Source organism: Bos indicus, chromosome 29, assembly GCF_029378745.1.
Source record: "Bos indicus isolate NIAB-ARS_2022 breed Sahiwal x Tharparkar chromosome 29, NIAB-ARS_B.indTharparkar_mat_pri_1.0, whole genome shotgun sequence".
NCBI lineage: Eukaryota > Metazoa > Chordata > Mammalia > Artiodactyla > Bovidae > Bos > Bos indicus.
Genome location: NC_091788.1, coordinates 18,704,515 through 18,730,333, shown reverse-complemented (window position 1 = coordinate 18,730,333; position 25,819 = coordinate 18,704,515). Strand labels below are relative to the sequence as shown.

At 38.8% G+C, this 25,819-nt stretch overlaps 1 protein-coding gene across 2 annotated transcripts; it reads left to right on the top strand.

The window, feature by feature from the left end:
* The first annotated feature begins 3,291 nt into the window (after window positions 1-3,291).
* Window positions 3,292-18,605, top strand: AQP11 (aquaporin 11). 2 transcript variants are annotated; one of them, XR_011564916.1, is made up of 3 exons: window positions 3,292-4,336; window positions 11,971-12,087; window positions 15,065-18,605. XR_011564916.1 is itself a non-coding variant. In XM_019955302.2 (3 exons), the coding sequence occupies exons 1-3, from the start codon at window positions 3,615-3,617 to the stop codon at window positions 15,142-15,144; spliced, it is 816 nt and encodes a 271-aa protein (XP_019810861.1). In that variant the 5' UTR covers window positions 3,292-3,614; the 3' UTR covers window positions 15,145-18,605. The 2 variants fall into 2 exon arrangements, 1 of the variants encoding a protein (XP_019810861.1); XM_019955302.2 differs by having other exon boundaries at window positions 3,292-4,233.
* The last annotated feature ends 7,214 nt before the right edge of the window (window positions 18,606-25,819 follow it).

The window sequence follows — 25,819 nt, the reverse complement described above, 5'->3', positions numbered from 1 at the left end:
GATCGCTCAGAGCTTTTGTGTAATAAAGTTTTATTAAAGTATAAAGGAGATAGAGAAAGCTTCTGACATAGGCATCAGAAGGGGGTAGAAAGAGTACCCCTCCAATATTCTTGCCTGAGAAATCTTATGGACACAGGAGCCTGGTGGGCTATACTCCATGAGGTCACAAAGAGTTAGTCGTGACTGAGGGACTAAACAACATGTTCAAGATGGCTAACAAGTCAACCTCCACTAGTCCTTGAGCCTCAGTATACGCTCTTCATGACACATCAGCAAGCTAAATGACACATCCACCAGTGCCATGACAGTTCTGAGGCCAACCGTCAAAGGCCAAAACGTGGGCAATTGCCCAATTCTTGGAAATCCCTGCCCTTTCCTCTGAAATAGCTGGAATAATCCTCCCACTCATTAGCCTATGAAATTACCCAACCTATAAAAACTAACCAGACCACATTTCAAGGCAGTCCCTCTTGCCTTTTGAGATGGCCCATATTCTGTCTGTGGAGTGTCTCTCTGTAAATAAATCCACTTCTTACCTATCACTTTGTCTCTCACTGAATTTTTTCTGCAATGAGACATCAATAACCTGAGCTTCATTAAGTCCTGAAACAAGGTGTCTGCTCTTAGTTGGAAGACCTTGGGTTTTGGCTGTGTTCGAGTCCTGGTCACATAGGTTAGTGCCCCAAACCGGGTTTTGGCCAGGTTGGAGTCCCAGCACATGGGTTCAAGTCCCAACCTGAGATGAATGGTTTCAATATCAACAAACATTTATGCTGAAGGAAATGGGGTGGATTAATTAGTGACCTCTTGTTTATGAAAACAGAGATTCATATGATGTGAAACCCTCAATCACAAGTAATTGGGTTTATTTTGGTCTTGTTCTTTAATTTAAACAATGACCAAAGTTCTTTAAATAACAATGTATATTATAATGTTATTACAATTTCTAATAAAGTCCAAAAGACTAGTTTTCTACATGGTTTTTGCTAGCAAAAGTGAATTATCAGCAGAGCAGTAAACAAAATTGTCAACTACAGATTGGCACTTGTCATCTACCTTTACAAGGATAAATCATGTGGTAATACAGCTGCTGATTTTCAACACTTCCTGAAAGGAGTTCAGGGTGGAGAGAAAAAACAAGGCACCCTGTGCTTAGGGAAAAACTGGCAGAAAGGGTCTTCAGATAGTTAGATATTTTCAGGAGCAGATATTATGAGCCCAATTCTTGTATCTCTTCATATCTACAAAAGCACTAAAATCCTTCATGGTGATGACTGCTCCTCTTGACCAGCAGAAAACGTAGGCAAAAAATATGTGCTTGATTGCATGTATTCCCCCTTCACCAAAATCACATACATGCTGACACTCCCCTGCCTCTTTAGAGCAGCTTCTCAGAGCTGTCTGAGGTATTGTCTTCTGAGCATAGCCTTCACTTTGCCCCAAATAAAACTTAATTCACAACTCTAACATTGTGCATATTTTTAAAGTCATCAAAATATATCCACAGTAACAAAAAGTCAAGTGACTTCTAGTAAAGGGGAGCGATGAAAGGGTTACACTCACAGACGTGATTTGAAAGCAATTTCTTTCAACAGCAGTGACCAAACAATAAGTTTAAATTTACTCTAAATTTAAACTTGGTCAGACAAGTTTTCTGGTCAGACACAAACACAGGAAAGAGGAAAGGACCTCATTTGTCTACAGTGTTTGTTTTCTGAAATAATTTGTTTTTCTAATTCAGGGAATGTCTATTGGCACCATAGAAAATTTGAGAGTTACAAAGAGAACTTTCATTAGTTGTAAATGAACATATTAAGATTGGGAAACAAAGCTGAGGAGAACCAGCAAGAACACCTTCCAAGTGCTCTATCACTTGAAGTTCGGGCTAATTAGTCCCCTCATTTTTATTTCTCTCTCCCTTCTCTACAGCCTTAAGAAATAGGGACTTGTGGTCAACAGAGCCTGCTGGAGGCAGGACAGAAGCTGGAGAGTACAGAGGTATCTGCACCCCTCTCCCCCAGCTAAACCATGATACCTATGTGTGCTAAGTGACTAGCCCACCAGGCTCCTCTACCCATGGGATTTTCTAGGCAAGAACACTGGAGTGGGTTGCCATTTCCTCCCCCAGGGGATCTTGTATTTTTTTCTTTTTTAAAAAATTTATTTTAGGTGGAGGCTAATTACTTTTCAATATTGTGGTGGTTTTTGCCACACATTCACACGAATCAGCCATGGGTGTACATGTGTTCCTCCAGGGGATCTTCTTGATTCAGGGATGGAACCCGGGTCTCCTGCATTGTAGGTGGAGTCTTTACCACTAGCGCCACCAGGAAAGCCCATGACACTTACATTATTAGCAGAAAACCAGGTGGCGTTAGTGGTCAAGAACCCACTTGCCAATGCAGGAGACTTGAGACATGGGTTCAACCCCTTGGTTGGGAAGCTCCCCTGGCGACGGAAATGGCAACCCACTTAAGTATTCTTGCCTGGAGAATTCCATGGACAGAGGAGCCTAGCGGGCTACAGTCCATGGGGTCGCCAAGAATCAGACACGACTGAGTGACTTAGCATGCACGCAGGTACGGTTGATGCCAAGCATGGGGAATCGCAGACATTCCCTCCCAGCTGTACCCATAACGTGGCCATCCCAAATGGGCGAGGTGTTGGGAGTGGAGACCGGTGGCAAGATCCGCTCTTTCAACTTTAAGCTAGCACTTATTGACCACCTTTTGTCTGCTAAGCTCTGTGCCACGGTGCCTCTCGCGTTTTTTTTTTTTTTTTAAACAAATCCATGAGGTGGGTCGTGTGACCCACAACCTTCTGAGGTAAATGTTACAGGTGGCAGGTGGGGAAAAAAAAAAAAAGACTGAGGGAGACGCAGTGGCATACCCTTCTTCACACAGGTCAAACCTTATTTCTCTGTGAAATTCACTCCCCTTCAACCAGTACCCAGCCCCACCTTATCCCACGCCGCCCCACCCCCGGCCTCCACCGCTTCTCGTCTTCTCAGTCGTCCCAGAAATTAAAAACGAAGTGGTTGGCCGCAAAGCTCTTTAGGGGGTCTGGATTGCAGCTTGACGGCTTTACAGTTTTAGGAGCTGAAAAGTAAAACCCTCAAGGTTCTCACGTCAAAGGACCTGTTAAGGCGCAGGAGGCGCACGCCTTCCCTCTCAGCGCCGGGGACCCTGGGGCCCAAGTCTAGCCTCTCGCAAGGGCGCACGGGCCACCATGCGCATGCGCAATGGCCTCCGGACGCACGCCGTCCCTCCACTCCCTGCCCCACCCGCGCCCGCTCCCAGGCCCTGAGGGATACAGCGAGGGCGTGTGTCTGGCTTCTGCTGGCCGTTGGCCCCCTCAGACGGTGCCCTGGCAGAGCTCTCCTCGAGGCCCGTCGCCTCCCCTCCTCCCCGGCTCTGGCAACAAAACTCTAGCGTAGAGCCGGGGAGATGGGGAGGAGTCCTTCAGCGTGGCACCCCCAGGGCCTCCGGCTGGTCTGGAGTCGGCCCGCCCCGAGGGGCGTGAGGAGGGGGCGGGGCTGAGGACTTAGGACTGGGGCCCAGAGACCGCCTCCTGCAGAGCCCGAGCAGGCAGCCCAGTCTGGTGCTGAGAGAGCCATGACCGCGCTACGGGGGCTCTGGCCCGAGATGCAGGATACCTGCACCTCGCTGGGGCTGATGCTGTCGATCGTGCTGTTCACGGGGCTAGCCCGCGTGGTCACCCGGCAGCAGCTGAACGGACCCATGGCCCACGCCTTCGTCTTGGAGTTTCTGGCCACCTTCCAGCTCTGCTTCTGCACTCATGAGTTACAACTGCTGAGTGAGCAGGAACCCCTGCACCCCACCTGGCCGCTGACGCTAATCTACTTCTTCTCAATGGTGCATGGACTGACTCTGGTGGGCACCTCCAGCAACCCGTGCGGCGTGATGATGCAGATAATGCTGGGGGGAATGTCCGCTGAGACGGGTGCGATTAGACTGTTAGCTCAGCTGATTGGTGCCCTGTGCAGCAGGTACTGCATGAGCGCCCTGTGGAGCCTGGGGCTGACCAAGTATCACGTCAGCGAGAGAAGCTTCGCTTGCAGGAATCCCATTCAAGTGGACTTGCCCAAAGCGGTCATCATAGAGGCTGTCTGCTCCTTTATTTTCCACAGCGCTTTGCTGCACTTCCAGGAGGTCCGAACCAAGCTTCGTATCCACCTGCTGTCAGCACTCATCACCTTTTTGGTTTATGCAGGTTTGTTATTCCCACAAAACACTGGGCACGTCCGGAGCTTCTATGACTTGAGACTCTTAAGTTCTTTGCCAGGATTCATTCGAAACTACTACGCTTCTATGATGTCAGTATTGGTATTTCCGTAATTCTAATCATTTTGCAGCTCATTCTTTACCGATAGGGTGCAAATATAGATCCTCCATTCAGTGCTTTCTTTTTAACACCCAGAGAAAGCCACTTCTGTGCTGAAACAGAGATCATGTGAGATACTGCCAAGGGTTCAGATATCCTACAAAGGGATTGTTGTAATAGTAGAGAGGAAAGATAACATCGGCTACCTTTTGCCCACTTGGTATATAGATCCTTGCTGAGGCTCTCGCTGAAAAATGATCCTGGGTTTCAAAAGTTCCTTCCAATTTAAAGCACAAGCTACATGAATAGCTAGTAGTAAGAGTGGGAAATAAACTTCTGTAGTTCTATTTCTTATTTTTTACAAAATTACTTAAAATCATATATTTCCTTTCTAATTCATCTTGAATTTTTAATGGCCTATCAAGAAAGATGTGTTTTAAAATCAAAACTTGCTTGAAATCAAAGATTTTTTAAAAATAATTCTTGAGAAAATTCTTGAGAAAAAAATAATTCTTGAGAAATCTGCTTGATTTTTTGTAAATCGTATTTACCTTGACAGATCTCAGATATAGTGGATATTCTAACTAGGACAGGAAAATATTCTAAATAGGATAGGGAAATTTGAAAAGCAGTGATGAAGCACGTCATTTTAAATGATCATAACAGAATATTTTCACTAGAACTATCTGAATTGTAAAATGTTTGGGAGGTAGGAATCTAATAAAAAGAATTAGTAGTAAGACTCTGTCTTCTGCCCATTGAAAGGGAAACTATGAGTAGAAGCAAACCTTAAGGATTTTTAAACATATGCTCAACTTCCTAGGTAAAATGAAAGACTTTCTGATTCATTTCACCTTCTTTAAAATCTAGTACCATCCTTTTTGTAGACTCAGATGGAAATGAGTGGTATAGGAAAGAAGGAAGGATATATGCATATTTGAGGGGTTGGTGAGTAGTTGCTTATTAAAATTTTAAGTTTGGACTAAATCAGAAACATCCCCTGTATATGAACAGAATCATCCCTTGCAAAAAGTTATGCCACAGTTTAGCTCTGTACTTTAATTAGATGTGGTAAACATTTAAAAGATGTTTTAGGGATTTCCTTGCTGGTCCAGTGGTTAATACTCCTCACTTCCACTGCAGAGCTAGGGGGTGGGTGCAGGTTGGATCCCTGGTCCAAGGAACTAGACTTTCACATGCCCCACAGGGGCAGCCAAAAAGAGAAGTTTTAAATTAACACAATGTTATACAGAGTTCCTTATCCCTCTCTTGATAATCTATAAATTGGTATTCCTGTTTTTGTACTTTTAATACATATTTATTATTTCAACAGTAATACTGTATATAATATTAGCCAGTATCTATTTTATAAGTGACAAAGATTTTGAGAGAAGAGAAACAAGATAATATTTAAAATTATACATAAATATAATGAGAGTTATTGGAAAGGACCCATAAAATAACAATTTAAGATATCCAGAAATGTTCTTTTCCTTCCCCTCACATTACTGACATCAACATTGCTGAAATGAGGCTACTAATTGATGGAGGAGGAGAGACCGAAAGGATCACTAGAGCAGTGGTTCTCAACATTCCCTCTACATAGGAATCACATGGGGAGTGTTTTAAACATATCCATATTTGGGTACAGAGATTAAGATTTAATTGCTGTGGAAAAAAAACAAAATAAGATTTAATTGCTGTGTGAAGGGGCCTAAGCAATGGTAGATTTAAATTTTTCCCAGGTGATCCCAATATGAAACCAGGACCGAGAACCACTGCTCCCATCTATATTTTGCTGGTCAGTTCATCACAGCCACTAGTCACATGTACTTATCAACTAAAATATTCAATTCTTCAGTCACTGTAACAACATTTCAAGTACTCAATAGCCATGTCTGGCTAGTGAGTACCATATTGGACAGCGATGAAAACTGCAGGGACAGAACCTAACAATTATTTATTGTTGTTACAGATATTGATTATTATGATGTTCCTTTTCTGCCAAATAAGGAAGATAAGAATATTCACTGGGCAGCGTGCAAGCATATAGGAAATTTATGAGTTTTGGTATTTAATCCTTACAACAACCCACTGATGAATAAATACATTATTCCCATTTTAAGTAAAGTAAGTGAGGGTTAAGAACGTGAAATGCCTTGTTCAAGATCACACAGCTATTAACAGAATGAGCTGGAACCATGGTTCAGATTTACACTAAAGCTTATACTCATTTCATTATCAGCATTTTATAGCATGCTCCTAAAAAGTAACAAAAATATGTACATACAACTGAATATTGTTCAGCCATGGAAAGGAATGAAGTTCTGATACATGCTACCATAGGAATGAACCTTGAAAACATTATGCTAAGCATAATAAGCCAGACACAAAGGGACAAATGTTATATGACTTCACTTTATATGAAATATTCAGAACAGGCAAATTCACAGTCAGAAAGTAGAACAGAGGTTACCATGGGTTGGGCAGCAAGGAGGAATAGGGATTTTTTTGTTTAATGGGTACAATTTCTGTTTGGGGCAGTGAAAATTTTAGAAATAGTGGTGATGGTTGAACATTATAACTGCTGCTAAGTCGCTTCAGTCGTGTCCAACTCTGTGCGACCCCATAGACGGCAGCCCACCAGGCTCCCCCGTCCCCGGGATTCTCCAGGCAAGAACACTGGAGTGGGTTGCCATTTCCTTCTCCAGAACATTATAACTAGTGCCATGAATATACACTTTTAAATGGTTAAAATGGCATATGTTATATTTTACCATAACATAACAAAATTTAAGTTAACAAAGGATTGTTACCAAATAAATTTAGCAAACACTGGATTAAACAGATTTTCTAATTTAAGACTCACAGAGTTTTACTATGCTACTGTTTATAGTGAAACTCCAAGAGAAAGATATGGAACAGTTTTTCAAACATAGGAATACTTTTGTCTAGGAGTGTGCAGTAGAAGAGAGCATACTTTGGGAAATGCTGCACTAAGTCATATCACTCCCCATTATTTTCTATGGATATAAATCATAACTTTAGGTCAGAGCTATTTAAATAGAGTGAACTGTTTTAGGACTAGCTCAGTGTGTATCTCATCAGGCAGACATGGACTTTGCAGGAAGGAGTTAAGAATAGATAGGGAAGGGAAGGCAGGGGAAGCATTAGCTAAGTCAGGAATTGTTACAAGTTACTTCAATATGTAACTCTCTCTCATTTTTTAATTTCTAAAACACTATTGGGCTTCCCTGGTGGCTTAGCAGTAAAGAATCCACCTGCAATGTAGGAGACATGAGTTTGATCCCTAGGTTGGGAAGATCCCCTGGAGTAGGAAATGGCAACCCACTCCAATATTCTTGCCTGGGAAAGCCCATGGATAGAGGAGTCTGGTGGGCTACAGTCTATGGGGTTTTAAGAGCTGGACACAATTTTGCAACTAAACCACCACGACCAAGATAATATTAGTATTGGTTTGACTAAGTTGCATGCTGGGATATTTCTTTAATCACTTGCATTTGAGGATACCCAGAAGTCACTTATACAGGTCATATCAAAAGAACTGATTATTTAAGCTTATAGAACATAACTGTTCAGCAACAGAGCTACAGGCTCCTTGGATAGCCAATGACTAAGCATCTGATTGCATATTTATTGATTTAGCACCCTGCACATTTGTGCAGATGGAGGCCACTGATGTCTTTAACACTTGTATTTATTGGCTTCCCAAATAAAGTGAAAAAAAGCTTTGTGTTATTAACATATTAAAACTATAAAACTATTAATGCAGATTTGGAAGGTTTAGGTTTGGGGAGAATTTGGTTCAATGACTAGGATAAGAGAGAACTGCGTAAATTAATTAGATATTGGAAAAAAAATCTATTTTACACATCCAAGTAGGTTGTCTTTCTTACTGTACTGTTCCTTTGCAGAACTTTTAGTTATATACTTGTTTTCTGATGTAATGCCTGTCTTCCTCCACCAAACAGTAAGCTTTATGAGTACAGAGACTAAAATTGTTTTATTCATTATGAAACATAACCAGGACTGAGAGTGTCCCATTACAAATAAATACTCATTATTTTTAGAATGAGTAGAATGAATGAAATAGCAAATAGTCTATTCACTTAAAAAAATCAAAAGAAATAATACATATCTGGGTATTCCATATTTTATGCCTAAGAGCTTCTAAAATAAGCCTAATAAAATGTCCAAAGTAATTCCATTTTTACTCCATTCAGGAGCTTTTGGAATCCTTCTAAGTCATGAAGAATTTGGATAGATTATTTGTCAAAGAAGGGAGCTAAGTCCTATATATATATATATATTTATATTTAATACAATAACCATAATGACATAGGTTCCAATCTCCAAATGAAAAACAGCTTCAAACAAGGCACAAAATATTTTGTTTTTGTTTTTCTCATGCCAGTATAATACAATGGTAAAGAGCATAAGCCTCTTGGACTATGTCCTTAGGATAGATAATTTAGGTCTGTTTCCTCATCCTTAAAATGGAGAATAACACTATCGCTTCAGACTATCATGAAAAATAATGTACTCCAAGTTCTTCCCACAGTAACTGGCATAGATGTCTGGTCACTTTATAAATTAGTTAATTGACACTGTAGCTTTTATACAAGTCTTGCATGATTTTAGTGTCATTCTGTCACAGAGAACTTGATTTGCTTTAGGAGTGCTGAGACACCTAAGTGCCTATAATTACCAGATTTGGAACTCTGTCTTTTGACTGTCCTAATTTCACCAAGTTCACACTGTCCTCTGAGATTCCTGGCAGCCAGCTGGATCTCCCTGTTGATACCTCTTCTTCAACAGGTGTAATGGCTTCCTCCCTCCAGACATCAATACATAGTAACTAATTTTTCAGAGTCATTTTCTCCAAGTTCTGTGCCTGATGGATAATTCTTACTTTTTAAATAATTCATATTTAACTACGAAATACATGAATGTGTTCTTTTTGTAAATAATGGAAACACTACCAATGAGACTCTCAATGCCTTTTGATTACCATCCTTCATGCCTGTCCCCTCTCCTTCCCTGCCTCCTCTTCTCACCAGTATAGTCCTCTGTGCGTGCATGTCCTTCCAAACTCTTATGTACATTTACTGTACATATTGATAGGACCCTACAGAAACTATTTTATGTGTGTTCATATTAAGATGAATCATACCTTACTTTCTGCAGTTTTTTTAGTGGTGTGGTTCAATGATACTATCTTGGAGATCTGTGTTAGTAAAGAGATCTTTCTTATTATTTGAATACTGAACAGCATTCCAAATTAATAATAAAGTTATTTATTTAGCTATTTTCTTATGAATGAACATTTAGGTTTTTCCCAGTTTGTTGCTATTATAAACAAACAACCTTATACATGTCTACTAGTATACAGGTACCAGTAGTTCTCCAGGACAGTGGTTTTCAACAGAACAATTTTGGCAACGTCTGGAAACATTTTTGTTTGTTATATGGGGAAGATGAATATGCAGCTGACGTTTAATGGGTCAAGGCTAAGAATGCTAAAAATCCCACAGTGCATAGAACCCTAACAAAGAATGATCCAGCCTAAAATATCAAAGCCAATGCCATGTTTTGGACCTTTTGTTGACACAATGGATTTCTGAATCAGTTAACTTACCCTTAATGCTTAAAATAACAATTTTTTTTTCATGATTTTGTGGGTTAGATAGGAAATTCCCCTGAGATCATATAGCTGGACAGTTGGTTTCTTTGGAAGAGCAAAGGTGCTTCACTCATGTGTCCAGCAGTTAACAGCCAACTAAGACACCTCAGTTTTTTTCCTTGTGGCCTCTCATCCTCCATCAGCCTAGATCAGCTCATGTACACGGTCAGCGCATTGTTCCAACACAGCAAGGAGTAGAAGCCAATGATGGATTTATTGAGACCTGAACCTAGAATTCAGTGTTGCTCCTCACATTCAGAATTCACATAGCATCACTTCTGCTGCATTCTATTTGTTAATGCAAGTTGCAAAGCCAGTTCATACTCAAGAGAGAGGAACAGACTTGTACATCTTAAGAGAAGCAGCATCTACCAAGTCATACTGAGCAGATCTGGTGATGGGAGGATTAGAAGACAGAGTATGAAGTAACTGGAGGTTTAGCGTGATATAAGACCAAATGATAGTGTTCTCAGACCTAATAGAAATACCAAAGACCTAATGGGAATACTGAAGCAAACTAATTATGAAGGCAATGGTTGTCTATTGATAAATGCCTTAAAAAAAATCACAGGTCACTTGTATTATCACTGTACATATTACATTATATTTTATTGTATAATCTGTGTGGAAAGATCTGTGTGAGTTCTTACCTTTCTGTTCATGGTGTCCGGAACATAAGAACTCAATAATTCTTTGTGGCATTAATTTGAAATGACCACATGCCAACCAAATAATTCTGCTGGCCCCTGGCAGTTGCAGGCTCAACATTCCAAGATTTGACTATTCAAGAGTGGTTCTGAAGGTCCATGATGTGATGTCATTTATAATTGCTGAGGCATGAATATGAATTGTGCTGTGAGGCTGGCATGCCAAGAAAAAAACTCTTAGCCACGGAGTGAACTCAGTTCATTTCTCAACATCTTTATCTCAACAAAGCTTCAATGTTTTCAGCCTGTCAAGTGTGAAATTTTATGAAAAGGTCACTTAATTTCCAATTTTATTTCACGGCATTTTATAAAAACAGTTAACATGCTCTTGTGGCATGTGTCCATGTAAAATTTGTGAAGATCTCTGATCTGTTGCTGTAGCTAAGTTGGAGGCAGATGAGTGTGCTCAAGCTTCCACATGGAACAACCACCAGAAATGTCTCTATCTCAGGGATACAATGAGGGTATGTTCTGGAAAGCTGAGCCACAGTTTTGGTGAGTACCACTGGACAGCCAGTCCAACCTCTTTCACTTTTCCTCACTTGCTGTGGCCACAGCTATAAAATTCCTGGGCCCCATCTCAGAGAGAGACCCTAAGTGAAGAGCTGGACCCTAAGTCCTGAAAAGCAGGCAACAGAATTTGTGCTGATCTTTCATAATTACTCAGTCACTTCTTTATTAAAATTTTTTTCTGTAACCACTTTATTGAGATATAATTCACATACCATTCACAATCACTTCTTTAGGGCTTTGTTGACAAGTAAAAGTGGAATAGTTTACTTTTTGTTCCAACACCAAGGTTATTTCTGTTCAAGAGGATCCTGGGGTATTGTACCCATTTTAACAACATTTTCATTATATTTTTATTAATTTAAGTTGAATGTTAAGGGCAGCCAAATCTGTTTTATAAAAGTGTAGGAATACTAATAGAGCAGGTTAATTTTCAATGTGTATTCATAATATACCACAGCAAAAGCACTGGATGAAAATTCTTAATGTCCTTTGTCCTCCTGCCTTTTTTGCACCTGGCATATTATAATCTATAATCTATTTTTATATTCTATAATATGCCAGGTGATTCTGCAAAGAAAAATTACAGAATAAAAAAACTTAAATACCTAAAATAAAAGTTTTATTTAGTAATCCCTGTATTTCTAGTTGCAAGAAAATGTAAGATATATGGTTTGATATCATTCTGGTTAATATGTATTACAGGAGGAAGTCTAACAGGAGCTGTATTTAATCCAACTTTGGCACTTTCACTGCATTTCAAGTGTTTTGATGAAGCATTCCTTCAATTTTTTATAGTATATTGGCTGTCTCCTTCTTTAGGTAAGTATATTTTTATTCAATATGATGAAAAGATTAGGGTATACTAAAATACAATATGGAATGTCACAAAAAAGGTATGAAATATTATGTCCGAAATAACATTTTATTTTGTGCAGTATCCGTTAAAACTGCTTTTGTCTTTAAAGAAACAAGTTAAGAATAGTAAGTTTGAAGTTTAATCTCTCTTTAATATGCCCTTAGATATGAGGGCAAAGAAGTGACGAGTGATTACTTCCACTAAAAAATAATCTTTTTTTGCTAAAGGAATTTGTTTTTTCAAGTTTGTGAGCTCCAGATAAAATACTATTTAGCTCATCTGACCCATTTTGTCGAACAGCATTTCATGAAACAATACAGAACTATAATAAATGTAGTTTTAAAATTTTCCACAAATTGCATTCCTGTTATTTCTATCTGGGTCAGTTATGTAAAACTCTTCTTCTCAAATAGGTCAAATAACACAAAAAAAGTTACAAAATAACTAATCATGATATGCATATCCTTATATAAATTATCAGCATTTCTTGATTTTGTTTAATCATCTATTTTAAGCCTGACTGTAATTCACAGCTATAAATGAATATGAGGATAACTGGCCTTCTAATTAGTTCATTCTTCTTTTTATCCATAGTTTGCATTTTGTTTCTTGTTGCTTATTTCTGTTAAAAAAAAAGGGGGGGCAGGGGAAGGGGAGGGTACCTACAGAAGAGAACATGGGCCTAACAGGTTTGAATAGCCATGACACTTTACTCCTCCCATTCACCCTCCATTCCTGTCATTTAGGACTTTTCCTCACATTTAGCATCTGTTGCGCTCAGTAATCGGAGAAGGCAATGGCACCCCACTCCAGTACTCTTGCCTGGAAAATCCCATGGATGGAGTAGCCTGGTAGGCTGTAGTCCATGGGGGTCACTAAGAGTTGGACATGACTGAGCAACTTCCCTTTCACTTTTCGCTTTCATGCATTGGAGAAGGAAATGGCAACCCACTCCAGTGTTCTTGCCTGGAGAATCCCAAGGACGGGGTAGCCTGGTGGGCTTCCGTCTATGGGGTCACACAGAGTCGGACACGACTGAGGCAGCTTAGCAGCAGCAGCATACTCAGTAATATCTATACCTAAACATGAAGAATATCAGAAACTGTATTTTAAACTGCTAATAACGGTAACTTTTTTTCATCTATTCATTACTAGTGTTTTCCAGTAACTTCTTCAAAGATAAATTATCTGTTTCTGATTTTTAAGAAGTAAAAAAAGGTCACTGAAGTTCACAAAGAAGTTAAAAAGGTCACTAATTGGACAGGTCTACTAATAGTTTTTTTTTTTAATATTTATTTATTTGGCTGCACCAGGTCTTCGTTGCGGCACATGGGATTACTGATCTTCATTATGGCACATGGGATCTTTTTTTTTCCAGTCATGGCAAATGGGATCTAGTTGTGGCATGCCAACTCGTAGGTGCGGCACGTAGGATCTAGTTCCCTGACCAGGGATTGAACCCAGGCACGCTGCCACCTCCTCCAAATTAATAAGATGTTAGAAATGTGACTGTAAGGATGTATATAGAATTAATTCTCTAGCTTATACATTTCATATAATGAAAATTAGTAAATTCTATTTGATTCTATAAAATTGCAACTCCATTTTAGAAAGTTTTAAACATGTCTTATTTTCTAGCTCCAACTTTATAAAGAAAATGTCAAATTTTGTGAATTATATTGATTCTGATTTTTTTTTTTAATCTAAAGCTTCTGGTTGCAAAACAGGCTCATCTCTTTAAAATTTGTTATCCAAATATTAGTCAAACCTTAATTTCCTTATCAAATAGCAGTAAATTATCAAATCTGCATGTGATAAAAACACATTCTTAATCTAAGTTTAACTGATTTAGAGTGTTAAGCCTACCTTTAATCAACCCTGAATATTCACTGAAAGGACTGATGCTGAAGCTGAAGCACAAGTAATTTTGACCACCTGGGAAAAGGCGACTCATTGGAAAAGACTGATCTGGGAAAGATGGAAGGCAAAAGGAGAAGGGGGTGGCAGAAGATGAGATGGTTAGATAGCATCACTGACTCAACGGACATGAATTTGAACAAACGCCAGGAAATAGGGAAGGACAAAGAAGCCTGGCATGCTGCAGTCCATGGGGTCACAAAGAGTCCGACACAACTTAGTGACTGAACAACAATAGAGCTTTAAACCTATATACATTAAGATAAAACCATTAACCACCACAGACTTCTCTTAGACAGTGATTTGAGTCCCATGGCTAAGTCCCCTCTATCTGTTTCCCATTGAAAAATTTTAAATCTTTAATATAAAAATGTCTTTTAAATTACCTATTATACGTATGCTAGATTTATCTGATATGACCTCAAAAATGAAAATTTACTAATGTGATTTTTAAAAGCATATTTATATTCAAGTTTTAAAATGTCAACTGAAATTTCTGTTTCAGAAACTTTGCTTAATACAATTCTAAAAGCTACTAATGGTTGAGATTAAAATGGAGACCCAAGTCAAGTTTCTCACTTAGCAAGTCAGTAATGGAGCTAGAAATAGAACTCCAGATCTTTCTATTTATCCTTTGAATTCATTATTTAGATCCTACTAGTTTTTCCAAGTATGTACTGTTTTTAAAGATTAATGGTTGAAGAAAAATCATGTGAGAATATTAGACTTTAAAATATCTACATGATGGAACTTCCCTGGTGGTCCAGTGGTTAAAACTCCATGCTTCTACCACAGGAGGCATGGGTTCGATCACTGGTTGGGGAACGAAGATCCTACATGTCATGTGCTACAGCCAAAAATAAATAAAACAAAATATCTACAGTTTTATGTAGAAGTCATATAGCTAATTCTTTTAAACACACCTCTAAAAATCTCTTGGTAAATAATTGTATGTAATCTTAAATTATAATCACTGATCATAAACTTCTTAAAGATTGTGTTATTTTACTGTTTGTCTTTCAGGTATATTGCTGATGATTGTGATGTTCAATTTTTTCCTTCCATGGCTGTATGACAACCACACAACTAATAAAAAGGAGTAACTATTCTAAAAGACTCAGCCTAAATTACAGGACAGTCAAGCTGGATGTGATAAAGATTTTATCACCTAATATTCAACACTGGTTGCACTGGATTCATCAATATTATCTTCCTTTGAAGAAGCTGCCTTAGAGCTTTCATCACTGGAACTTAAAAAAAAATTACTGTGAAAATGAGGTATCCTGTGTTTCTCAGTTAAGGCTTCTTCTTTTAAGTGTGTATTAAGTGCTGCTAGAAAAGACTCTACATTAAGTATAAATCTCAAGTGATAATTGTTAATTTTGATGAAAAAGAAACTAAGTACAGGGTGAGAAGGGAAAGATGATGGTGGGACCAAGAAAGAGTATGTGTATCAGATGTCATCTGAACGAGCAAGATTTTTAACCAAAACTACAACCAGTCATGCTTACAGAACTGGAGAGGGATACTTTTCAGCCACTACCTCACACAATGATACCATCAGCAGTGTCATCTTTCAATAGGAAAGTTGCTATTAGAAGTAGACATCTACTGATATGGGGATTCCTGAATTTTGAATATATTCTAATTTAAAATATTTTCTCTAAATAGGCAATTTCAGAAGCTTTAGGCGAGCTGTCATTCTTTAACAGACTTTACTAAAGCACTCATACAAAGTTTATGCTTTTCACATTCTCATTTGATTGTAACAGCTACTTTATGAAGTACGTAGGGCATGTATTTTTAATCTCCATTTTACAGATAAGGAAACTAAGTCTGGATGGGAGTTTACTGCTCTGCCTAAGGTGAAACACAGTCAAATACCATCTTTAGACTTCTACTTCAATATAAAAATATCTTCTCAGTCATCATTAAGACTAAAGGAAAACTGGAGATTTTGAAGAAACATTAAATATTTTATAATGTTACAGTCTGTTTAGGAATTAACAGCTCTTTTCAGGCTTAAAGAACCTTCAAGTTTTCCTCTATCAGAAGCTTTCTTTTATTAAAGTTCAAAAAGGCTAAGTATGTTTTTCTTCAAAGGAATTCTATCATCAGGGTCAGAAATGAAAGCAAAGAGAAAGAAAAGGTTGGGGAGGGGGATGAAATAAGATCTGTTGAGTAATAATCAGTTAAGCAACGCATAAACTGCCAGGTGATTTAAGTGCTGCTTGGTGATCGGCCTGTGATAGTCACTCTCCATAAACCTGCAGACTGAACTCAAAAGCTGCAGGCTACCCAGCAAGGCAGCCAGTTTGAGGGTCATGGACTTTGACTCTTGAACTTAACACAGATGGTAGTAGTTTCTATTTTAAAAAGCAGAGTTCATAAAATTGCAACAATGGCTAAATGGAATCTCTGACTTGTTTCATTTGATCTGCACAGTATTTCAAACAAGTTAGTATTTGTAATATTTTTTTTAAAACACAAAAATCCACAGTTCTAGCTTTTCTTGGAAAAAAAAAAAAAGGATGAGTCAACATTAGGGCTGAATTCTGCTATTACAACCACACAAAATAACTGGTCCCAGGACTTCCCTGGTGGTCCAGTGGCTAAGACTCTGACCTCCCAATGCAGGGGGCCTAGGTTCGATCCCTGGACAGGGAACTAGATCCCACATGCCTCAACTAAAGATCTCCCATGCCACAACTAAGACCCAGTGCAGCCAAATAAATAAAATAAAAAAGACTGGTCCCTTTAAAATAATCCCTTTGCCACTCCCTATGTCTTCCAAACATGAAGCTGAATTTCACTTGTTTCATGGCTTTTTCTGTACATAATTTTTAAAAATTCATAAATTCCTATCTCTTTATCATGAGACTGTGGTTTAAGAAAACTGAGTGTTAATTTGTGAAAATACCCAGCTCTCTAAACTTCACTTCTCAGAATTAGAGGTTATGACTTCTGATGACATGGTTTCCCCTTGCAGCCCTCTCAAATGGTAGCTTGGCTCTTTTCTCTGCTGCCTCCATTAATAACGTCATCAGACCATGCCATCTTCTACCTAGGTACTCCTTCCTGCAATTCTATCTACTGTATCTATTGTATCTACTGTACAGCCCCCTCAATTCCTTCTTGATCTTTTCGGAATGTAGTTCCTTTCTCACTCATTCTCTACACTACTCCAGTTACATTTGCTGGTGATTTCAATACTTACAAAGATGATCCTTCCAGGATCTTGGCCTCCCACTTCATTGGCTGAACTTGAAGGCTCTTCAGTAATTTTTCCTTTCTCTTCTGCCTCAGCTACAAATTTGGTCATAACCTTGAGCTTGTCATTACCAGTAACTCAGACTCTTCTCTGACCTCAAACACCTCTTTCCCCAATCACTAACCCCTTTCTCCAGCTCACTTCACCCTACTTTCTTTATCTCCAATACTTTGAGCCCCCATGGGGAACTTGGGTCCATTGATACTACCACCATCTCTCTCCCCTATCAATTACTCTCTTCTGAAGCAGCTTAAATTACACTCTTGCATAGAATCTTAATTCCCTTGTTCCTCTAACTCCTCATGCTTACATAGGTTAATCAAAATTTAATTAATTCCAACTGTCTACTTATTCCATGCCTGCCTCCATACATGAAATATAAGAAAAACTGGGTAGCAGTAGGACAGTTCTTTCAAAGACTTGCTATAAACAAACAAAATGTGGGTGGTATCTAAAGGGGGAAATTGGATCAAGAAAGAATTTCTTTTTTTAAGGTGGGAAAGATATTTGGCATGCTTACATGCTGAGAGGAATGATGCAGTAGAGAAAATGATGATGTCGGAAAGGGAGGGGAGATTTAGGTTCAGTTTTTAATAGCTAAGAAAAGATAAAAGCAAATGCACAACTGAAGGGGCAGGCCTTAGCTAGAAGCACAACAGATGGTTCATAGAAACAGGACAAAAGGTAGGAATATATGGGCAGAAGACTTAGGTAAGCAGATGTGATGATGTGAGTCTGAAGAAGCTCAATTTTCCTCTTCCCATTTTTTTCTTGAAGCATTCTAGTCAGGCCTTCAACTCCACCATTCCACTGAAATTCTTGCCAAGCCCATCAATGACTTTAATGTTGTTAAGTCAATGTCTCATACTTCTTACCTATCAGCAGCATTTGCTACAGTTTATTGCTTTCTCCTTGTGAATCACTTCACTTCCCCAAAATCATTGTCTTTTCAGTTTATTCTTCCTCCTTTCCTCCAAACTAAACGATACCTTCCCAGGGCTCAGTCCTCTGAGCTCTTTTCTATTTCTCCTTATTCCCTTGATAATTTTACCCAATCTTGTGGTTTTATAGCAACTGTATCATAACTGCCTAATTTCTATGTCCAGCTTATACAACAGTCCTGAACTCCAGACTCATATCCATCTGTATATGAAACATCTATACTTTGTTGTCTAAGATATAACTCAATACATGCAGCTCTAGTTAATTCAGATTGCAAAGTGTATCCATTCTATTGGTGGTATTTGTAGTTATTCAATATTAAATCAATGCTTCAATAAACATTCTTGTGCACATGTGTTTTTCTAGGGTAGTAGGCTTTTGTACTTTTCATCATGGCCTACCAGCATAGTTTGGTCAAGCCTCCATCTACTTCAGTTCAGTTCAGTTCAGTCGCTCAGTCATGTCCGACTCTTTGTGACCCCATGAATTGCAGCATGCCAGGCCTCCCTGTCCATCACCAACTCCCGGAGTTCACTCACACTCACATCCATCAAGTCGGTGATGCCATCCAGCCATCTCATTCTCTGTCGTCCCCTTCTCCTCCTGCCCCCAATCCCTCCCAGCATCAGAGTCTTTTCCAGTGAGTCAACTCTTCACATGAGGTGGCCAAAGTACTGGAGTTTCAGTTTTAGCATCAGTCTTTCCAAAGAACACCCAGGACTGATCGCCTTTAGAATGGACTGGTTGGATCTCCTTGCAGTCCAAGGGACTCTCAAGAGTCTTCTCCAACACCACAGTTCAAAAGCATCAATTTTTCAGCGTTCAGCCTTCTTCACAGTCCAACTCTCACATCCATACATGACCACTGGGAAAACCATAGCCTTGACTAGATGGACTTTTGTTGGCAAAGTAATGTCTCTGCTTTTGAATATGCTATCTAGGTTGGACATAACTTTCCTTCCAAGGAGTAAGCGTCTTTTAATTTCATGGCTGCAATCACCATCTGCAGTGATTTTGGAGCCCCAGAAAATAAAGTCTGACACTGTTTCCACTGTTTCCCCATCTATTTCCCATGAAGTGATGGGACCAGATGCCATGATCTTAGTTTTCTGAATGTTGAACTTTAAGCCAACTTTTTCACTCTCCTCTTACTCTTACCCAAATTACTGCAATAATTTCATGTTTCTATTGAGTGATCCTATTAAAGCAATCAAATCATGCAGCACCTATTTCAGACTGAAAGGCATATATTCCTTGATTTAACTATTACAAAACCGTTGGTGTAAAACATTAATGTGCTGGGAAAAGCTGCACATGAATCAGTGTGATTTCTGGGTATATGGACAGCACTGCCCTATTTTAGCAATCATTTTGAGCTGGTTCACATTATTTAAAAACATGCTATAGCAAAACTGTACTAGACTACTAGGGCTAGAATAACTACACTTGACAGCTTCCTACATAAGGAAGAATTCCACAACTTCTTGCTTTTAAAAGACACCATAAACAAAATGAAGACATGTCACAGAGTAGGATATTGGAGTCCAGAATATATAAAGGACAGACGAGTAAGAAAAAAATTAGGCAAAAAAACATAAAAGAGTCAAATGTACAAAGCAGAAAGGTGTTCAATCTCATTAATAATCAGGAACATGGAAACTACAATCATGATGAAATTCTACTTTCATATTCATCAGGTTGGCAGAAATTCAGAAGTCTGGAAATATCAAAAATATTAGGAGGAAACTATTACTTTAAATAGCCCCAATCATTTTGGAGCACAATTTAGCAAAATCTAGCAAAGTTTAAGGTTTACATATTTAAATGAAATTTTGGGGGACAGATTAGCAGAAATTAACATTTGTGGGTCCTATTGGCTGGAAAAGTACTTCTTGTTGTAGATGAAATGAAAGCTACTGCAACACACACACACACACATGCATATAAGACATGCGTAAGAATATCTGCTGCGGCACTGCTTTAATAATGAATAACTGGAATCTTACATGCCCGTCATGAAAATGAATGAGCTGTGCTAGAGAGCTGCCTGTATCAAACTTTTAAAAAAGGACATCTCTTTGGACACATCTCTATTGGCTGCATCTGGCCTGAGTTGTGGTATGTGGATCTTTTTCACATGGGACCTTTCACTGTGGCACATGGATTCTCTACCTGTGGTGTGAGGGCTCAGCAGTTGCAGCTTGTGGATTCTCTAGTGGGCTCAGCAGTTGAGGCATTGGGCTTAGTTTCTCCATGGTATGTGGGATCTTAGTTCTCTGACCAGAGATCAAACCCGTGGCCCCTGCATTGCAAGGTGGATTCTTAACCACTGGAACACAAGGGAAGTCCTTGCCTATTATCGACTTGAATGCAACTATTACAGTGCTAAGTAGGAAAAATGGCAGAAAGATTCAATTAGTAATAGTTACAAAACATGCAACCCAATACTATGTAATGTTTATAGGATATATACACATGGAGCAAAAATGCAAACACATACATAGTTATGATAAATACCAAATTGGAGATAGTGGTTATTCCACTATTTGAGATAGTGGTTACAAAGGGAGCTTTAATTGTATGTGAGTTATGTTGGTATGTGTTACATTAGTCTTTTTTTAAACTGAAGTATAGCTGCTGCTGCTGCTAAGTTGCTTCAGTTGTGTCCGACTCTGTGCGACCTCATAGAGTCTGGCAGCCCACCAGGCTCCCCCGTCCCTGGGATTCTCCAGGCAAGAATACTGGAGTGGGTTACCATTTCCTTCTCCAATGCAGGAAAGTGAAAAGTGAAAGTGAAGTCGCTCAGTCGTGTCCAACTCCTAGCAACCCCATGGACTGCAGCCTACCAGGCTCCTCCGTCCATGGGATTTTCCAGGCAAGAGTACTGGAGTGGGGTGCCACTGCCTTCACCTGAAGTATAGTTAAGAATAACATTATTTTCATGTGTATAGCATAGTGATTGTAATACAGATTATACTTCATTAAGTTATTACAAGATAATGGCTATAATTCCTTGTGCTATGCAATATGTCCGTGTTGCTTATCTACTTTTTACATGATATTAATAGCTCATATCTGCTAATCTCATATCTGAAATTTGTTCCTTCTCCATTTCTTCCCTTTGGTAACCACAAGTTTGTTTTCTGTATCTGTGAGTCTGTTTCTGTTTTGCATATACATTCATTTGTATTATTTTTCAATTCCACATGTGATATCATACAGTATTTGTTTTTTTCCTGACTTATTTCACTAAACATAATATTCTCTAGGTAACATTAGTCTTAATACGCCAAAAATATTTCGTAACACAAATTATTTATAAAATTAAGTAATAACTAACTTTTCCTTTACCTGCAGAGTTTTGCATTTAAACAATGAATGACTGTTATAAATTTTCTGATTTTCTGAAACCCTAAACTGTTTCTAAACTCTAAACTGACATACAGGGACTTCCCTGGTGGTCCCATGGTTAAGAATCCACTGTGCAAGCAGGGGATGTGGGTTGGATCTCTGGTCAGTGAACTAAGATCCCACCCTCCACTGGGGAACTCCCATGAGATCTGGAGCCTGTGAGCCACAACAAAGACCCCACATGCCACAACCAAGACTTGACACAGCCAAGTAAATAAATAAAAATAAATGACAATATAAAGCCCAAATCCCTATTCCTCAGATTAAAAAAAAAAAATACACGGAGAAAGAAATGGTAACCCACTCCAGTATTCTTGCCTGGAAAAATCCATGGACAGAGGAACCTGGTGGGCTGTAGTCCATGGGGTTACATGACTGAGCACGTGTGCACGAGGGTTGAGGGAGATGGGTTGGTAGCAATAAACTGGTAGAATAATAAAATACAACTGGACAGGGGACAGGTTAGTTTTCTGGTAACACCATAACAAAGTACCATAAATGAGGTGGTTTGGAGTAAGAGAAATTTATTTTCTCACAGCTCTGGAGGGCAGAAGTCCAAGGTCAAGATGTCAGAAGTCATGACCCCTCTTAAAGGCACTAGGGAAGGATCTGTTCTGGACCTTTCTCCTAGCTCTGGTAGCCTCAGGCATTCCTCTGCTTGTACATGCCTCACTATAGCCGTCCATCTTTACATGGCTTTCCCTCTATCCATGTCATCTCTGTGTCCAAATTCTCCCTTCAGGTAAGAACATGTCCCTCCAGTAATGTTAGATTAGGGCTCATCCTAATGACTTCATTTTAACTTGATTACCTCTGTAAAGGCCTTATTTCCAAATAAGGTCACACTCAGGTGCTGGGTGTTAGGACTTCAACATCTTTTTGCGGGGAGACAACTCAACTCATGAAGAGGGAAAAAAAACTCAAGTTTCCCTCCTACCTCTGTTCCCTACCTCTCCGAGAAATAACTTTCTCATGTATCATGTATATGCACATGACATATATAATCCCCACCATAATTAATGGACCTTGGAGCTTACTGAGTATTGGTACACAGGCTCAATTTTTTTTTAAGGGATATAGTTTTCCATTGTACAGAGGTACTGTAAATAATTTACTCAGTGGGAGGAGAGTTCGGGACTGGGGGTGGGGGACACATGTACACCCATGGCTGATTCATGTCAATGCATGGCAAAAACCACTACAATATTGTAAAGTAATTAGCCTCCAACTAAAATAAATAAATACATTAAAAAAAATAGTTCACTCAGGCTTAATTATAGATATTGAGTTTATTTTCAGTCTTTTACAAATAAAGATACTATTCATATCCTTGTGCTTAGACTTTTCCTAGTGTGAAAATTTATCTTTTAAATAAATTCCTTTAAGTGAAGTTTTTGGGTCTCTCATGGGCATTTTATTATTATTTTTATACTCAGCAGGTGGTCTGGATCCTTTTTTTTTAATTGGAGGACTCAGGTGCACTTTCAATTTTGACTTATCTGGTGGCACAGTGGATAGGAATCTGCCTGCCAATATGGGGGACACGGATTTGATCCCTGGTCCAGGAAGATTCCACATGCCTCGGAGCAAATAAGCCCATGCGCTGTAACTACTGAGCTGCACGCTGCAACTACCGCACAGCTTCCCTACAGACTATGCTTTGCAACAAGAGAAGCTACCGCAATGAGAAGCCCTTGCACCAAAGTGAACAGTAGCGCCAAAACTAGAGAAAGCCCCTGCAAAGCAACGAAGACCCAGCACAGCCAAAACTTTTTTAATTAAAAATATAAAATTTGACAAACAGTATGTCCCTCAGTATTTATAAAAATCTTCCTTAACTTTAATTAAATACAACCTCAATTTATAAGGTGTTTTTTTTTTAAGGTTTAGGCTTGCAATTGTTGTTTGGTTGCTAAGCCTCAGTGTCTGACTCTTTTGCAACCCCATGGACTGTAACCCACCAGGCTCCTCTGTCCATGGGATTTCCTAAGCAAGAATACTGGAGTGGATTGCCATTTCCTTCTTCAGGGGATCTTTCTGACCCAGGGATTGAACCCGTTTCTCCTGCACTGAAGGCAGATTCTTTACCACTAAGCTACCAGGGAAGCCCAGCTGTAAATTTTGCAAACCAGTATCCAAGGATCTTTTCTATTTGGGGTAATCCACCACTGTGAGAACCTAGGCAGAGGGAGTGCCCTTCCACAACAGAAGCTGAACAGACCAGATATTCCTGTTTTCTGGCAACACATAGAGTACCAACCAGGACCCTGTGGTCAGTCACTCAAAGACATAAAACAATTAAATCAGCCTAACAACCCAGAGGAATCACATCTTATGTAAACCAATTGGAGTTCCTAACCTTTTTCTGACCCTGGTTTATTTTACCTTTCATGTCCATTTCGTGAGCTACCAAATAGCCTTCTAATACTTTTTTTTCCTGCTTAAATTAGCCAGTTTTGGATTTATTTACAACCAAAATTTAGGCTGGTAATTTTGATCATACTTTTATGAACATAAATTGATATACTATCCTCACATACATTTGCATTATACACTATGAAGGTTGTTATTTTGGGGTAATATGTATTTGTTTTTCTTCCTAATTCTGTCCGCTACTTACTACTACTGCTATTGATATGCTTGATGCAACCACCCTTTTCTCCTTTTTAACCTGTTACATGCAAAAGAAACTAGATGCTCAGGTATAATGGACTTGTTTGTAGAGCAAGAGTACAGACTTGTAGTGAAGGCCTGAAAGTCCTTTGAGAAAAAGTACATAATTTTATCACATCTCTTTTAATTGCTCAGTGGAATTTTAAATATCAGGCATCTCAAATGTATTCTAAAAGGTGAGTTAACATTGTATTTGTAGCCGCTTCTTTCTGTTATGGAAAGAATTAATTACTATTTGTAATAATTACCATTTACTGCATCATCTTTCAGGCACTGTTGTTGTGATTCATATAAACTTCAAAATAATCCAAAAATAAAATCCTAAGAATTAGCCTTATACACTTTTATTTAGCCTTCTCATCACCAAGTTATATATTTCTATTTTTCTTCTTAAAATTATTGTTAAAAACAATTCTAAGCTCCACTGCTCTCCCAAAGAGTTTTTCTGATTTCTCATCTGAAGTTATTAAGTCCCCCACATTAGATATTGGTTTTATCTACATAGATAAGAGAAGACAGAGCGATATGCGAATGAAAATATTTTTCAATTTTACCTTCTTTGTCATGGGATGGCAACAATTCTATTAGAACCCTCAGAAGGGATTTTCTTAGAATTAACAGGAGGAAATGGCAACCCACTCCAGTACTCTTGCCTGGAGAATTCCATGGACAGAGAAGCCTGGTGGACTACAGTCCATGGGGCTGCAGAGTTGGACATGACCGAGTGACTCAATGACAAGTCACAGAAGGTGGTACCAGATTCACCTATTCTAGAAATACTTGAAAAACATGATTTGTATGAGAATTAGCTATACAGTGATTCTATGTGAAATACTGCAGATATATAAAACTTTATCTAAATATCTAAAATCTCTCTGAGCAATGAGTAATCACACTTGTCTTCCAGAAGTAAAGGGCTACAATCATCTGTGCATAATCTCTCGTCTTCAATCATACCAGCAAAGATCCCAACAATATCTCAAAATACTTAATTAACATTTAAAGAAGCCTGTGTGAAAAGTATCTATCTGACAAAGTAATCTAAGGGAGGCAGAAATACACTGGGATATTTTAATGAATTTATGTTTTAAACAACAGAATCTAGAACAGATGATCACTAACTAGCCTTAAGGATATTTTAGATGGCTCATATTATGGGCGGAGAGTATCTATGTCTTTTCTTTAAATTTTCTCTACCTCAAGAAATAGGAAACAAACCAATTCCAGCAACCCTAAAATTAAGTTCAAATAGAATCAAGAAATGTTGGGTTAGTGATCATTATGAGTTTTTTAAAACAGCCCGACCTGATCTTTTCTTCTCACCTTCTCTTATTTTCCCAAAGCTATGGGTACAGCTCCCTACTGATACAGAATGTTACAGTTGAATCTTTTAAAGTCATTCAGACATTGAACCTAATCCTCTTATTTTACAAAGATGAGGAAGTAGGACCAGAGGGGTTAAATACTGTCTGTCAAGTCAG

Excerpts from the sequence above, each read along its gene's own strand:
- AQP11 (XM_019955302.2), top strand. The coding sequence starts at position 3,615 with ATGACCGCGCTACGGGGGCTCTGGCCCGAGATGCAGGATACCTGCACC. Across the intron at positions 4,234-11,970 it reads CACCTTTTTGGTTTATGCAG|GAGGAAGTCTAACAGGAGCT; the intron begins GTTTGTTATTCC and ends TATGTATTACAG. Across the intron at positions 12,088-15,064 it reads TTGGCTGTCTCCTTCTTTAG|GTATATTGCTGATGATTGTG; the intron begins GTAAGTATATTT and ends TTTGTCTTTCAG.